Source organism: Epinephelus fuscoguttatus, linkage group LG3 (genome assembly GCF_011397635.1).
Source record: "Epinephelus fuscoguttatus linkage group LG3, E.fuscoguttatus.final_Chr_v1".
Classification (NCBI taxonomy): Eukaryota; Metazoa; Chordata; class Actinopteri; order Perciformes; family Serranidae; genus Epinephelus; species Epinephelus fuscoguttatus.
In genome coordinates, this window is record NC_064754.1 from 11,577,750 (window position 1) to 11,593,659 (window position 15,910).

General features: G+C 39.6%; 1 protein-coding gene across 1 annotated transcript in view; it reads left to right on the forward strand.

Moving 5' to 3' along the window:
• The window catches only part of chrna6 (cholinergic receptor, nicotinic, alpha 6), a 30,699-nt gene extending 18,055 nt beyond the window's left edge, over window positions 1–12,644 (forward strand). Inside the window, exons 4-8 of the mRNA XM_049572599.1 lie at window positions 2,977–3,086; window positions 5,105–5,312; window positions 6,767–7,378; window positions 9,447–9,719; window positions 12,425–12,644. Coding sequence (XP_049428556.1) covers window positions 2,977–3,086; window positions 5,105–5,312; window positions 6,767–7,378; window positions 9,447–9,719; window positions 12,425–12,550 — 1,329 coding nt within the window. The 3' untranslated portion in view covers window positions 12,551–12,644. The remainder of the gene's footprint in view (window positions 1–2,976; window positions 3,087–5,104; window positions 5,313–6,766; window positions 7,379–9,446; window positions 9,720–12,424) is intronic.
• The last annotated feature ends 3,266 nt before the right edge of the window (window positions 12,645–15,910 follow it).

Here is a 15,910-nt window from a genome sequence, read left to right on the forward strand (position 1 = left end):
GGCCTCCCACAACCAGCTATTCTCCCAAATACCATTTGTCTCTGTTCTCCAAACTGCTATGCTCCTGATTACCTTGTAGTTATTTTTCTCTTCCTTGTCTCTGCACTAAATCTGTATTTCTCTTTGAAAAAAATGTATAATTTGAGCTGCAATTCATAATAAGCATTATAGTTATTGCCCATTTAAATCAGTGACTAATGGCGGCCAAACAGCTGCTGGATGCTGATGCAACTGAGTGGTGAATACGATGATACTGTGATCTCTGAGCTCTAAAATTAAGGTGAATTGTAATGCCTGTATAGGCTGATCTTGTTTGTTGTTCGTAATGGCTGAGCTGTTTATTTATAACAAGGCATCACTAATGAGAAGCTGTGTCAACGCCACAGTCACTGATAGAGACTTTGAACCGCAACCAATGGGTTTACAGTGTTAGCCATTTTAGAAAGCCCCCGTTGATGAATTTACTGCGTCTGTTCTGTAGTAACACTGCAGGGGATTCCTTCTGTAGCAGCATACAGTGTTTCTAAATGCTTTAACTTTATATTCCTTCAAACCAAGCTTCATTCATTACTTTCATGAAAGGGATAAGAGAACTTCATTTTAGACAGTACTGAATGCTGTTCAACTCATCTGTGTGCTCGCAACAAAGAAGAGGCAGAATGTAAGAATCATTTCACTGTCTCCTCACACTAACCATTAAGAATTGTATCATTTTACTACTGTTCATGACTTTTTGTTTTCCTTTTTTGTCATTTTACTTCTTTCATTTGTCTTCTTCATAAGTCCATCAATACTGATCATGCACACTGCGGATTGTAAGAAAATTAGAGGGGTAGGAAGGAGGGCTGAACCATATGTTTTTGTTCATTTCTTTGTTTGTTTTTTAAGACTCGTAAGCTATACTGATCATAACTATACTGATAAAGTAGACAGCTGAAAATAAATAAATCAGGTAATTCATATAAAAATTACATATAAAACAATTATCTGTGAAATGTACTAATAGGGAATTGAATAAACATAAAAAGAAAAATATTATCATGAAAATACCTAAAAGAAATTAATAATAAAATCAAAAAGTAAACAGTGAAATAAATAAATGAATAAATAAGCAATGAAATATATACAAATAAATCAGTGTCAACTGAATGAATATTATTTTAAAGCTTTATTCAAACTTTGTTGTATATGTATTAAATAATACAGGCTGTCAATTTGCAGACTGTATTTTTATTTATTTCATTGCAAATATTTGTTGACACTTGCTTGTTAATCGAGCAACCCAAAAGTCAAAAATGTTGGCATTGAATGTTTATGCAAAACACAGATATGTTATATTTGCATGTTATTATTTGAACAGCACTGAGGTTAACATGGGGTTAAGTTTAGGCACAAAATACACTGGTTATGGTTAGGAAAAGATCATGTTTTGGCTTAAAATACCCCGTTTGTTGGGCATAATAACACCAGGAAAAGTGGCAATGTCACTGTAAAGAAAACGACAACTGCTTTTCGGGCCTAAAAAGCCACTGAAATATCAGCAATCATGCACTGAATCACAACTGTTTTTGTTGTTGCTCTCATCTATGCAGACGTCTTGCCTAGATGACTCGCCACCTACTGTCCCCTTTACCTCCTGATGATAAATCCAGCATTTATATTACGTCCCTTTAGAAATGTTAACATGATGCATATGAAATGTGCAAATATATTGTATTAATGGTTTGCAGAAATGTGCACTGCCAACATTGTCCTCTGGCAGCTGGGCTGAATCAACCCCTGGGATGGGATCAACACTTATGATCGGCTTTTCTGTTGCTTTGCAGAGATTAGGACTAAAAGTATTGAATCAGACCTTCCCCCCAGCGTCTCAAAATGATAAAGCATATATATGGTACAACTCATTTCAGTATTTATACCTGAAAGAGGCAAAAACAAAGGATTTAAGATGGTTTATCCTCATTGAAACATTGCAAACAAGCGAGCAAGTTAATTTAGCAAATCCTAAATTTGTGGAGAATATAACAATATCTACATCCTATTTAGCTACTATTTGATTATGATGGGGAAAAAAATGAGAGCGCTCCACTGCTCTCCCATACAGTTGGTGTACCCTCCCTTTAACAGCTCTTTTTATTATTTCTTTTTTTTTTACGATTTGTTCAAAGATGTTCATACATCTGTGAAAACTCTGTCACTCTGTCTATTATTGTTATACTGCATTTACCAAAAATACACATGATCACAGAGAGTGAAAGTAGAATCGTCTATATTTTATAAACAATAAGCAAAATTCCTCGACCTACCAGGAATTATATCTCCAGCCTCTCACACTGTAAACTCCCTGGATAGATAAATGAAAAAGCCAGTGTAGCATGAAGTGGTTAATTAAACAGCTCCCAGGTCATAACTGGATATTAATCCGCCTTGCTAATGAATGAATTCATCTTGAATGACATGCAAATAGCCAAGACTAATGGATCTACGGCTCATGAAATGTTACCCTCAGGTTTGTTGACAGAATAGCAAGCGATGGCACTGTCAGTGTTCTGTCATTGAGCTATTTACTCATAAACTCCCCTTCTCTCTGAGCCGCTCTTTATTCAGATGTGACTGCTGTAGTTTTTATCATTTGCTTACTGAAGCTTTGTGGCTCTATTACCAGGAGGAACTGCATCAAAAAAATAGATGTTTCCTGGATTTTCTGTGAAAAAGCAATGAAAGCACTCGGGAGCTCCGTCAAACTCGTGTTCCTGTCTATAAACATTAGATTTTTTTTGCTGCCTTATCCTTATTGGCTCTACTGTAAAACATCAAAGGAGGTTCTGCCTGCAATATAAATATGTATTTCAAAATATTCCCATCAAGGGAAACATCTCCAGTGACTAATACTGTCTGCAGTGTACAATGCAAAACACAAAACAGATGGTTTACTCCCCAATATGCTCTCAATGTTTTCCTCTTATTCTCTTCCAGATTTGGAACGACTACAAGCTGCGATGGATGCCGTCAGAGTTTGACGGCATTGAATTCATTAGAGTTCCATCGAACAAGATCTGGAGACCAGACATTGTGCTCTACAACAAGTGAGACTGTCACCATTATTACATCATCATTACCGTTAACTTGCTCACTCTTTGCAGTCATTATTAGATATTTATACAAAGAGAGATTAGACACCAGAAAAACAACAGCGTTGGTCATTTTCCTGATGAGTGACCTCTTATGAATTATGTTAAGAGCAGAAGTATCATGATATTATAGTGCTTCAAATCCCCTGAAGGAGAGGTCAAGGTAAATGGTGCTGTGAAGTGCCTGACTTTGGCACCAGAGACTTTGTTCCAGAGCTTTCAACATTCTGCTTAGTTCGACTTTCACTGCTCTCATCCACCTTGTGTCCAGCAGCAGCAGCAGGAGGCAACTGATTTCAGCAGCAAAAGCTCTGATAAATCCACTCTGCACTACCTACCTCACACAATATAGAAGACAGACAACGTTAGCAACTAGCTGGTGAGCATGGTGGAGCATCTAGCAGCTAAAGAAACAGATATTTCGCTCAGCCGTTTTGGCGTCAGTGTGATATTAACAGTTAGGTGATGGGTATAAACCACTGCTGCGAGGCTTATGCCTGAGTGGCAAAATATGAAGAGTAGGAATTGGATCACATTGTGCTGTGTTAGTTCATGCTAACCAGGTAGAGAGAGCAGGAGGTGAGCAGCTCAAGGAGACAGTCCCTCAGCTTTGCATCGAATGGCGTCAAAAGCTAATTGTTGGCAATCAGCTGTCAGCACCCCCACTACCATCACAAAGAAATTCTAAGTCTGTGTGAAACACTTAATGCTCATAATAATGAACTCCCAAACCATGACAACATCACAACTATTTAGAAACACCTATAAACTTTGCAACAATCACATTTTTTTGGAAAAGCTGCCCTAAAATGCCTCAGGCATTTTAGTCTGCAACAATCCCCAAAACAGCCTGCAAATTCCTGGAGAGACTGAAAAAGGCTGTTTGCAAATAGGAGTATGCATGGACATCCAAATAAATAAGGGTGCTAAGCTGTAAGTAAGCAGATATTAAAATGAATAAATTGTTCACACACTGCAGAGCTCCACTGTCCTTTATTTATTTATCACACCAAGGTGGTGACGTGTCGAGCGCAACTGCTATTCATCAGACTCATCTGATAAAGAGTAGTTGTGCTAGAAATGTCATGTTATTTGGTGTAATAAATTAGTGGACATTGGAGCGCTGCAGTGTGCGAGCAATTCATTTATTTAAAATGGGCTGCTTGCCTTGTCGACATACACGTTTGCAATAAAATCTTGTAAAAGATTTGTAAAAACATGACAGTGTTGTGTTTACAGCTTCTGCTGCCCCCAAGAGGCCAAAAAAACAAAGAAGCCAAAAAACAATTGCTGCGGTTTTAACCACATAGTTTTTATTTTCCAAACTTAATTAGAATTTATCCATAGAGATGGTTTAAAAGAAACCGCTCATGTGAATTATTCTTTAATGGTCATTTGGAAGGCACTGACAAAAAACCTATTTTGTCATTTCCACATGAGAACTCGTGTTGCTAAATCATCAAAACATTACGTTAATGTCCAAATTGCTTGAAGCACAAATGTCTTTTATATCTCGCTGCGCAACAGACTATACTATAATTATACAATATGCTAATGTGGTAGTCTATTGTTCAAGGTCAGTTTGTACTGTGCTCTATCTTTTAATTTCGATTCACTTAATTGTGGCCTAATTTCTTCTTTATACTTACAATAATGACTCACAATACTAATCAAAGGCAATTATGTATTTCACAATAATGCGTAATGCGGTTTCATTGTCCTCCGTCTTTTAATCCTGATCCTCTCTTTCTTACCTCCATAACCTCCCCTTTTTATCTTCCCCGCTCTCTTGTGTTCCTCGCTTTCATTTTCTCCTCGCCTTTCCTCTCATTGTTTGACATCTCTGCCTCCCTCCAACCTTTGTGTCCAACTCAAAACCCACATTATGTATCATATCTCCTCATACCTCCTCTACCATGGGACAACTGTGCTTGATTGACACAAACGCACGCGCACACACATGTCATATACAGTGCTGTAGGTGATTTCCTGGTGGAGGATAAGACCAAGGCTCTGCTGAAGTTTGATGGTACCATCACCTGGGTTCCTCCAGCCATTTTCAAATCCTCCTGCCCCATGGACATCACCTACTTCCCCTTCGACTACCAGAACTGCTCCATGAAGTTTGGCTCCTGGACTTACGACAAAGCCAAGATTGACCTGGTACTTATTGGGTCTAAGGTCAGTGTTTGTAACGGTGTCCAAGTCTGGCGAACTATCAACTATTTCATTGTTTTTCTGTCTGTTTTACCTACAAAAACACACTGCTTACACTCATCTGTTTAGATACTGCATGTATTCAGTGTAGGGATCATTATTTTTGGTTTTCAGTGAAGGGGCACTCCACGGACTTTACACAAAGGTTAGGTTACTTGTAATGTACAGCGCCAGTGATAACTTAAAGATAATAAGATAACTTAAAAAAAAAAAGTCTTGTGTCCTAACAACCCATTCTCATTCCCAGGTCAAATACTGGTACTTTATCACGCCCCTCAGCGTCTCATAGCAATGCACAGGGAACTTAAGCATCTGTGACACACAGCTGAAACACATTGTAACACATGGCTAATGTTGTCAAATGGTTGCGATTGGGTTCAGGCAACAAAACCACTTGGTTATTTCTAGAAAAAGATTAGAAAGAAAACTGAACGACTGTACATGTGAATTGTATTGTATAAAACCTGTGCAACTGTACGTAACATTACGTTAAAACAACACTGATTTATGAATTCACACAGGACACAAACAGTAATCTTTTAGGTGAAAGTCTCCTTTTGTTTCACCCCATCCACCTCCCCTTGCACCCACCCTGTGCCAACTGTCTCGCCCTTTAAACTACATCAGTTGCTCTTAGTGTATCAAGTATTGCTGTGGATGGGTGTATATTGGGGTTAGTCAAAAGCCTGTGGCGTCAATATCACATACTGAGGGATGTGGAAAACCGTTGGTATTTGATGACCTGGGAATGAAAGCGGGCTGGTCATAAACTTGTGGGAAGGACTTGGATATTTGGGTGCAGAAAGGGTCTAATGATAGATGGTATTGAGTTGCATTATGGGAATTGTAGGATCCAACATTTTTTAAGCTTTACCCATTTTTATCTTTCATTTTAAAATCTTTGTCTTGTTAGTTCCCCAACTTTATGAAAGTGCAATAAATCACTGGAGTACCCCTTAAAACATATTTCATTGGTGTTTGTTTTGGATATGAATCTAGCACAAAGGTGAAAATTTTATTTTAAAATTAAGATTTTCACATAAGTATTCTTTAGTTTAACAATGTTGCGTTTTTTGCTCACTAAGAGGGACTCAATCACTAGCTGCAACTGCATTTTCTTCTTTTTCTTCTTCACACTCTGTAAGATTTTCTGTAAGAACAGCAATCATAGCAAGACAGCAAGACAGTGATCAGAATCTTGCATAACACAGTGTTCTTTGGGTGCATGTGGACATAAATCTACAAGTTGCACATTCTAACAAATCCATATTCATGAGGAGAAAACTGTCAAAACCAAAAGCATTAGCCTTCTATGTGTTGTGCTGACTGACAGGGGCCTTTTAAGAATGATAAGTTGACTCTGGCTTTTTTAAGAATCATTGCATGATTTCATTTTAAGATCTTTATCCGTCACCTAGGTGAACCTCAAAGACTTCTGGGAGAGCGGCGAGTGGGAAATAATCGACGCTCCAGGCTACAAGCATGATATCAAGTACAACTGCTGTGAGGAGATCTACCCAGACATCACCTACTCCTTCTACATCAGGCGCCTGCCACTCTTCTACACCATCAACCTCATCATCCCCTGCCTCCTCATCTCTTTCCTCACAGTGCTGGTTTTCTATCTCCCGTCCGACTGTGGAGAGAAGGTCACGCTCTGTATCTCCGTCCTGCTCTCCCTCACTGTGTTCCTGCTCGTTATCACGGAGACCATCCCCTCCACGTCGCTGGTCATCCCGCTCATTGGAGAGTACCTGCTCTTCACAATGATATTCGTCACGCTCAGCATCGTCATCACCGTGTTCGTGCTGAATGTACACTACCGCACGCCAATGACCCACACTATGCCGGGTTGGGTGCGCTCTGTGTTTCTCAAAGTGCTGCCGAGGATTATGCTGATGCGGAGACCTATTGATGAAGACAGCAAGGCTGGGGGGTTGGACAGCAGTGGGGAGGCAGGAGGAGCTGGAGGGGGAGGAGGAGGCGGAGGAGGGAAAGGAGGAAAGAAAAGGAAGAATAGCTTGATGCAGGTAAGGCGTCCCCATCCCCAAAAATCAGCTGCGTTTCATTAGTAGTTCCACTTCCCCTCATTCACTTCCCCTCAGCCCTTGGTATTACGCACAAACATATGTCACAGGGAGGCCACTTGGAGAGCAGAGGGAAAGCCAGTTGTATTCTTAGCACTACACCATTTTTTACAAATCATCAGAGATACCTGCAGACTCTTGTCAGTGAGGCAAAGGTGTCTTCTGAGGATAATGACAATACATCAAAACCTGGAAATAAGTTAGAGCAGTTTCTGATATCGAAATTTCTGTTTGTGGTTTGTATCATAACTATTATCACATTAACAAAACTAATATTGCTACAGGTTTATGATATCTTGCAAAACAGCATAATACCTAGCTCACTTGGTACAGCACTTATGTTGTGTTCACAACGCGCACGAATAAAACAATTTGTGCAGGTGAATTACATGTAAAGGCAAAGGTGCAGTTAGACCCGACGCAATGTGAAATCTGTGAATTGAGTTGCACGAATGAAGCAAGTAGTGTGATTTCGCATCATACGCTTTTTTTGCAAGAGTTGGAAAATCGCAACTTCAGCGACCGATTCGCACTGCGATAGCCAATCAGCATTGAGATTCTCCGAGGATGTATGACACCGAGGATGGACTGGCAGATGTTCAGTCATAGATTCAGTGATTTCGCATGCATATGACGTGAGTTATCCGCACATATGAAGCGAGTCAACACAGAATATTCTAGCGTTGCGTTTGGTGTGAACACAACATTACAATAACGGAAAGAATTCCCACGAGGGGAAGTCAACAAGGGCATGTTGAACGACTAATGAAATACAGCCATCCAGTCCACTCGAGCAAAGCTCTGACCCAAGTGTCATGTCTGGACCTGTTATTTACCAACAGCAAGTTTGGGGGTTTATATCATCTTGATGTGGCTACACTGGACCACACTGCTTGGTGTAGGCCAACGAGAGGCAAGAAGCAGTAGCACTACCACAACAAGCATAGTTCAGACAGCTAACAGTCACAGTATGTTAATATCCTGGCTGAAAAAGCACAATGTCAAAAAACAACTGCTTTCATTTCCTAAAAAGTCCCTCGAAACACAATAAAGGGTCCCTCACTCTAAGGGGTGAAAAGCTGCAGGGAGAAAGTGTTGGGTTGCGTTTAGTGCCTTAACATCTGCTGGAAACGCAGCAAAACCTCACTAAAACACAACCAGTTTTGTTGTGTGTTGATGTCAAACAGTGTTCTGCAGTGGGCTGCAGCTTGGTAGGTGTCTCGCCCAGGTGACACACTTTCCACCGTCCCCACCTCTTCTCAGTGACAAAGTCAGCTTATGTATCAGGTCACAAATGTTGATATGATTCATATGAAATGTGCAAATGTAACATATTTGTGGTTTGCAGAAATGTACAATGACACATTTTCCTCAAGTGACTGGGCTGACACTATAGCCTTAACTTAATTCTGCAGCTCTGAAAGACAACTCAATTTACTATCTAAAATTCAATCAGGTGTGTTTCAGCTGTGGGACAGGAAACCATCACAGTGGTCACTGATTTTGCTCGATCGCATGAAAGACCAGCCTGGGGAAGTTACTGAACTGTTTCCTACAGTAAAACATTTTCTGTATAAAATGTATTCCTCCTTCTGGGAAGCAAACTTTGGATTACCTCCGCCAACAAACTGAAAGTGTTTCTAACCATTTGATAGCTTGCTTATCAGACCATACAACAGTCTTCCATCTTTGAGTGCTATTCTAAAACCTTTTGGGATCTAGCTACTCACTTCTGTACTGCCAGGTGAATCAACTGAAAAAAACTTTTCTCCACTGGTAAAAACTTTGATAAAGTTCTCAAACACAGAGCTCAGGAGAAGCACTTTCTTTATTTTCCTCCCCAAAACACTGGAAAGAATCAGGTCTCTCCCTTATATCACCTTGTTACTGTTGCACTTACAGACGTTGTGCTAGAGATCCCAGTGTTTTATATGAATCATTACCCAACAATGTCGACTTTGAGTTGAAGCAGAGTGTGAAACTTAATCCAAACTCTGGTTGTGATCCGCAGCAGGTCGGAGGAGGCTCCCTAAACTGTCTGGAGTTCGGGGATAGTAAGCTCTCATCTGTGGAGGGATGCACTGGAAAGAAATGCCCTTGCCCCTGCCAGCATGGGAAGGAGACCCCAGAAACACCAGACATGGGGAAGATATCACGGCAGCTGAGTCCACAGAGCATCAACACTGTGGTTGCCTTTTCTGTGGTGTCACCTGAGATCAAACAGGCCATTGAGAGCGTCAAGTACATCGCTGAGAACATGAGGAGTCGTAACAAGGCCAAAGAAGTGAGTCATTTCTTATTTTCGCTGTATTTGATCACTCCGAATGTCATTCTATGATAAGAGTCAAATCAAATTTAATGAAAGCTTTTCATCAAGAGCCACCGCTGTTCAAATATCCTCCCACGAACACATGCAAAAATTAGGGCTGGATACTGGTACTCTATACCTTTAAGGAATCGACCCAGATAACCCAGGTAATGTTGGAATGTCTTCAGTCAAATGATACCTGTAATCAATCCTGTTCAAGCTGTTTAATCTGATCCTGGACCATCCCGACTAGGTGATGTTAGTCATGTGACACTAACAGTTCGTCCTATCACTGTGTGTGTGGGGTGAGGTGGACTCAGCTGTTCCTGGTGCAGAGCTCACACCACTGAAACAGCAGCTACAACCCATACAGTCTGTGGTGTTCTGAAGTTAAGTGCCATGCATTTGACGAAGCTGGCAGTTTAGCATGTGGAGATGCCACAGAAACATTTACAAGTATGATACTGTAATACACTACTCTACATTATGGGTATTGAATGAAGTATTCTATTGGTATCTGCATCACTAAAAGGGCACTGGTATTAGTACTGGTACCAGATTTTAACTGATTTAGCCCTTGCAAAAATACACGCACAAGGTGGTAATTTTTTTGTTTTGTTTTGCTTATGTTCATACTGTGAACTGCAAAAATAAATTAAATAAAAAATGAATAAATGTAGTAAATTATTCGATAATTATTCAAGCAATACTGCATGTTGCCCAAAATAATGAAAATAAAAATGGTTTTGTAAATAAATACAATAACAGAGTTAATATCATTTTAAGCTCAAATAAAACCACAACTAATGAGGGTGACAAATGGAAAGGGTTAAATAAAAATAAAAACTTCAATTAAATACGCCAAAATGTTTAATCAGTTTAATCATGGAGATTGGTTAAAAAAAAAAAAAAAAAAAAAAGATTACTACTAGACAGGTGGCGTGATGTGATATTTCTAAAAAAAAATATGCGGACACAGCACTGATCTGTTTGGGAACTATGTAGTTCCTCTAATTCTGGGCGAAATCAAACTCTTGTTTCTATGGACTTTAAATGCAGTTTGGGCAAGAGTGTTGTTAGAAGCATATTCCTGTGTACTAAAAGTAGTGAATACTGAAATAGTGAAATTGAGCAAAAAGGTTTAAAGTTTTAATACTGGCTGGTAAATCGCGTAACAAATACAATGTGGGGCCTTTGACATCAGCTTTAAAGTGGTTTAGATCAGTGGTTCCCAACTGGTCCAGCCACGGGGTCCAGATTTCTCGTCCACACAGTTTGATATATTCAGCGTCATACTTGCATTTGAACATGTTGTCGAGCTAGTTTGCTGTCTCTGTTAAGTGGCTGTCCATTAGTTGCTCACTCTACAGAAGGAAATGGTACTTGAAGGTAAAAGCTCTGTGTAGGAAATTCACTGTACTTCAAAAAGTGTGTTTTTTACAAACTTGGCATGTTTGCAAGTCACTTAGTCAAACACTCATTTTTATGACTTTTTTTAGAGACATATTAACACTTTACAAACAGTATAACAGTCTACTAATATAAAGTCTAATATAAACTATGCAACACTCATATTTCATTCTAGTTTTCCATTTGTTCATACACTCGAAAATAATGAAATAGTGAGACATTAGAACCAGAAGATTACTTCTGGTTCTAACATTATGCTATCAGTAATGGCAATTTGTTAAATTTACGTCTATTAAGATTACATTTGCTCATCCTTATTTTAGAAACCAGTGTGTGGTTGCTTTAACAATAGAGCAGGGGTGGGGGTGGGGGCATTTTAAGCATATTTGAATATGGATCCTTTGGCAGGAGCCCCAGGTTGTCCAATACAGACTAAGCTACTGTACTGTATGTGTTGATTTAACACCGTGCTCATACTATGCAGTCTTATGCAGTCTGTGAATACAATTGGACTATTTTGAGCTTTAACATTTTAGGAAATACTAAAGTTGAAAACATTTGGATCAAGTCACATAGGAAGTATCTTATCCCAGTGTTTCTAAACTCTATATAAACCTACAGCCTCTCATAGAAAGCAGACACACTGCCTGCGTGTTGATGCATAATGTATTTATGCAAAAACACTGGAAGCGGCGCCAGCCTGGGAGAGCTGTGTAGTGATTCTGGGAAGCATTGTTGCAGATCCTAACCTGCTCCGTAAGTTAACAATAGATTAAGTTAGAACCAAATAATTTTGGATGTGAGTGGAGAGCTCTCTCCTCTGTCTGTTATGAACACAGTGGGTGAAATCTCCCAATGGGAAGAAGCAGCCTTTGATATGCAAAACCCGTGGCTCAATCAGCTTTGTCTAAACGCCTGTCGCTTTTTTTTGACGCTGTGGTTTGAATGTGATTATCATAGAAATTTTCCCCTGTGTAAATTATGTATCAGTTTTCTGCTGGCTTACAAGAAATGTTCAACTCTCAACTTTCTCTCTTCCTCTTTTTTATATCTTATCTTATATCTTTCCTTGTTTCCATCGTTGCTGTGTAATCCTCACCTCACCCCATCGACTCCCACAAACCTCCCACCCTCTGAGATACGAAATCACCCGTTTCTTTTCACTGTGCACCTCTCCTCACCTCTTTCTCACTTTTCATCTTTCATTCATCACCACTGACACTTTGCTCTGTCTGCTCACAAATGTTGTTTTGTCCCTCACTTGCTCACAGGTGGAGGATGACTGGAAGTACGTCGCCATGGTGATCGATAGAATCTTCCTTTGGGTGTTTGTGACCGTGTGCGTCCTGGGAACCGTGGGCCTCTTCCTCCAGCCGCTTTGCGGCTTCGTCTCATAACTGCTAACCGATCGGGGTTCACTGACGCCCTGTGTCGACCAATCCTGAACAAGTGACTTACTCTCAGTTCTCAGTTGACCAATCAGAAGACAGAGTTTTGAGTCCTAAAGCACTATTTGGTGTGCTGGTTTTGCCTCTTGCCTTTTGCGGAGCGAGGTAATGTAGAAACAGTGAAGCTGAGAAAAAAGGTTTAAAGTTTTTGGACTAGCTGGTAAACAAAACGATAATAAATATGATAATGCCTTAATTTTATGGTCTTTAAAGGAATATTTTACCCACAAAATAATTACTTATAAATCAGTTGGTTATGCAATGTTACCTCGAATTCATGAAGAAAACTTCCAGCCTCCATGGAAAACAGCAAACATATCCATATACTGATTGATTGGAGACCAGTTTTAACAACATTTATCTACATACCAACACATCCATTTACAATCTCTCACACAACTCGTGCAGTATAATCCAAGTCTCATTTATCCAGCTGTATGCTCAGTACTTCCAAAACACATGGTTTCTGTTATAACCTTACTCTAAGTAAACTGAAATATGTGCTCACTCACCAAACTCCAATACTAAGGGTTTTTAGCTAAAGTTTTAGAAACGAATGCCTTGCTATACTTTCCTGTTGTTAAACATGGTCACCAATCAATCAACAATTAAACATATTCACCATTTTCCTTCACTAATTCAAGGTAACACAGCATGACTAATTGATTTGCAAATGGTCATTCTGTGGTAGGGCTGCTCAATTATGGAAAAAATCATAATCACGATTATTTTGGTAAAAATTGAAATCATGATTATGCAAATAATTATGCAGCGCATGTGATGACTTATATTGTTTACACGACGGCATGTCATTTCTATCTCTACATGGTCGCGTGTTTCCAATTCTCCTCTGCTCTCTGTACCGCACACGGCGGAGTTTGGCCCCGATGCGCGCACACACACACAGACCGACCTGTCTCACTCTCCCTCTGCCATTTGCCACACACTGTTTCTGAAATCCTCCGCAATCACTCTCATCAACCCTTCACATTATTCGTAGTTCACATACTTGACTGGCTCGTGGAGTGAATAGAGGAGAGAATGGGAGGGGTGGTATTGCGCATGCACGGCTTCCGTAGAAGACAAAATAACATCTCCAGGTGTCCGTGACCAAAAATCGTTTACCCTCGATTTCATTAATTTTGAAATCATTTGATCTAAAAATTGTAATTGCGATCACCAGACGATTTTGCACAGCCTTATTTTGTGGGTGAAATACTCCTTTAAGGCTGCATATTTTCTCTAAAAAATCATCGCCGTAGAACCTACATAATACTTAAAAACACTACACTCTGCACCTGGATAAACTTCACAGAAACAAGGGAATAATGTGGTACATATCTACAAAGTGTGTTCTTTCAGTTTTCTTGACCATCTACACAAGCTTAAGACAATAAACATATTTGAATTATTTTTTAGTTAAAAAAAATTATGTATCTGTCTTGCCAGGTTTGTTGGTTTGTGTGACCACACGTTATAGAGCACAGAAATTACTGAACAGTGTGTACATACTGCAGCCTAGCCAGCAACACAGAGCAGCTACTGTGGTTTGTTTGTGGTTTACTTGTTGTCTTCACTGAAATTACTTCTGTGGCATATGAGGAAGGTCTCTGTGGAGGCCCATTTCTGCCAGTGTGGCTATGCACACCCTGTTGTATATAGCATCATGGCAGAGGCAAGCACCCAGGATTCTGTAGCTAACAATGCTATTTACACACCTGCATGCAAGTGTATACCCATAGGCGTCCTAGAAACGTTGAAATATGACAATAACACAAATGGGTCCATTCAGCTGTTCTTCTAAAGATTATGCACAAAGTGTGAATTCAGCAGCTTTATACATTCTAAAAACTGAAAACATTAAGTCAACTGAGTCTAAAAATAACTAGCCAGTGTTGACTCACACAGGACAGTTCTGTGCCTGACACATTAATCCACCACATCTAACTCCCTCTGTGGACTGTGTCGCTGTTTATACTATGTCCCCTGATTGGCTGACAGTGCAGTTGTGAGTTTTTTTCCGCCTAAATTTACCTCTTTAATCAGAGAATATCCAAGGCAAATATTAGCCCTAACCATGACTTCCGACCTCATGCCCTAATCCTGACCCCAACTGACCTTACTGCATCAACGTGATGAGTATTAGCCATTTACAGCACACAGTGAGGGTCATAATAAAGCGTCATCGGGATGGGTGTAAAAAGTTGAATAGTTAGACAGCCTATTGTTTTTCACCATACTGGCAGAAGTGGGCCTCCATAGATCTTCATTTAATTTTGACCAAATATTTAGTTACTGTGTTTTAGTCTTGTATGTGATGTTGATTGGTTCTTAAGAGGTCTATCAGAATTCATCTGGGATCAAAACTTGGCACATCCAGTAGTCCTTCAGGACTGGAACCTGAGAATTAACATCCAACTGATGCGAACTGGGAACTTTGCACATCCAGTAGACGTGACACAAACTCTCGACCACACTGAACTCAACCCTGCAGCAGTTGGTGAACTCTTCCCCCATTGAGCCGACTGATGACTGTCGTACCCGCTCCCCAGTCTAATTCATCAAACTGCTCACAGTCAGAGCCGATTGCGCTCACCGCTTTTTGTGTCATTTACAATTAGAGTTCCGATTTCTGCCGCAATTGGCAGTGCTTTTAACAAATAAGGGCAGGCTGTTATTCTTTTTTTTTTGTAATTAGAAACCATGTGTTTATAAATGTTCTCTCTGATTAATGTTCCACAAGATAATTGGTTGGCCTGGTAATTAATGGATTAAATGGTACTTGATTAGTTGCTCCTGAAATAGCATTACATTTATTTATGCGTGAGAGGATTCTATCATCCAATTCCATGGCTGAGAATTTCATCTCTTTTTTTTTCTTGTCACTTTTGATTACATTTATTATTAAGAGCAAACATGCAAAGCAAGAAACATGCATGACAAACATTTTGATTGCTTTGAGCACAAATATACTGTCAGATTACAGCACTATAAGGGTACTGGTTGATTTCATTGATTTGGTTTATCCCCGTGCTTTTTGTTATATGATGAAATGCACAACTCATGCTGAAAGGGAGAAAACATGTTTGTACAGATGATCTTTGCCTTTCTTTTGTCTTTTAACTTAAAATAAATGCAATATTTGTTCAAATAAAGTGAATACCATTGGCTGGTAGAGATTTTAAAATATGCCACAGAAAAAAAACAATAACTTCCTCGTAAAAGACATTACACATAAACATTTTACATGCGCGCACACACACACACACACACACACACACACACACACACACAGACTCAATTGCACAG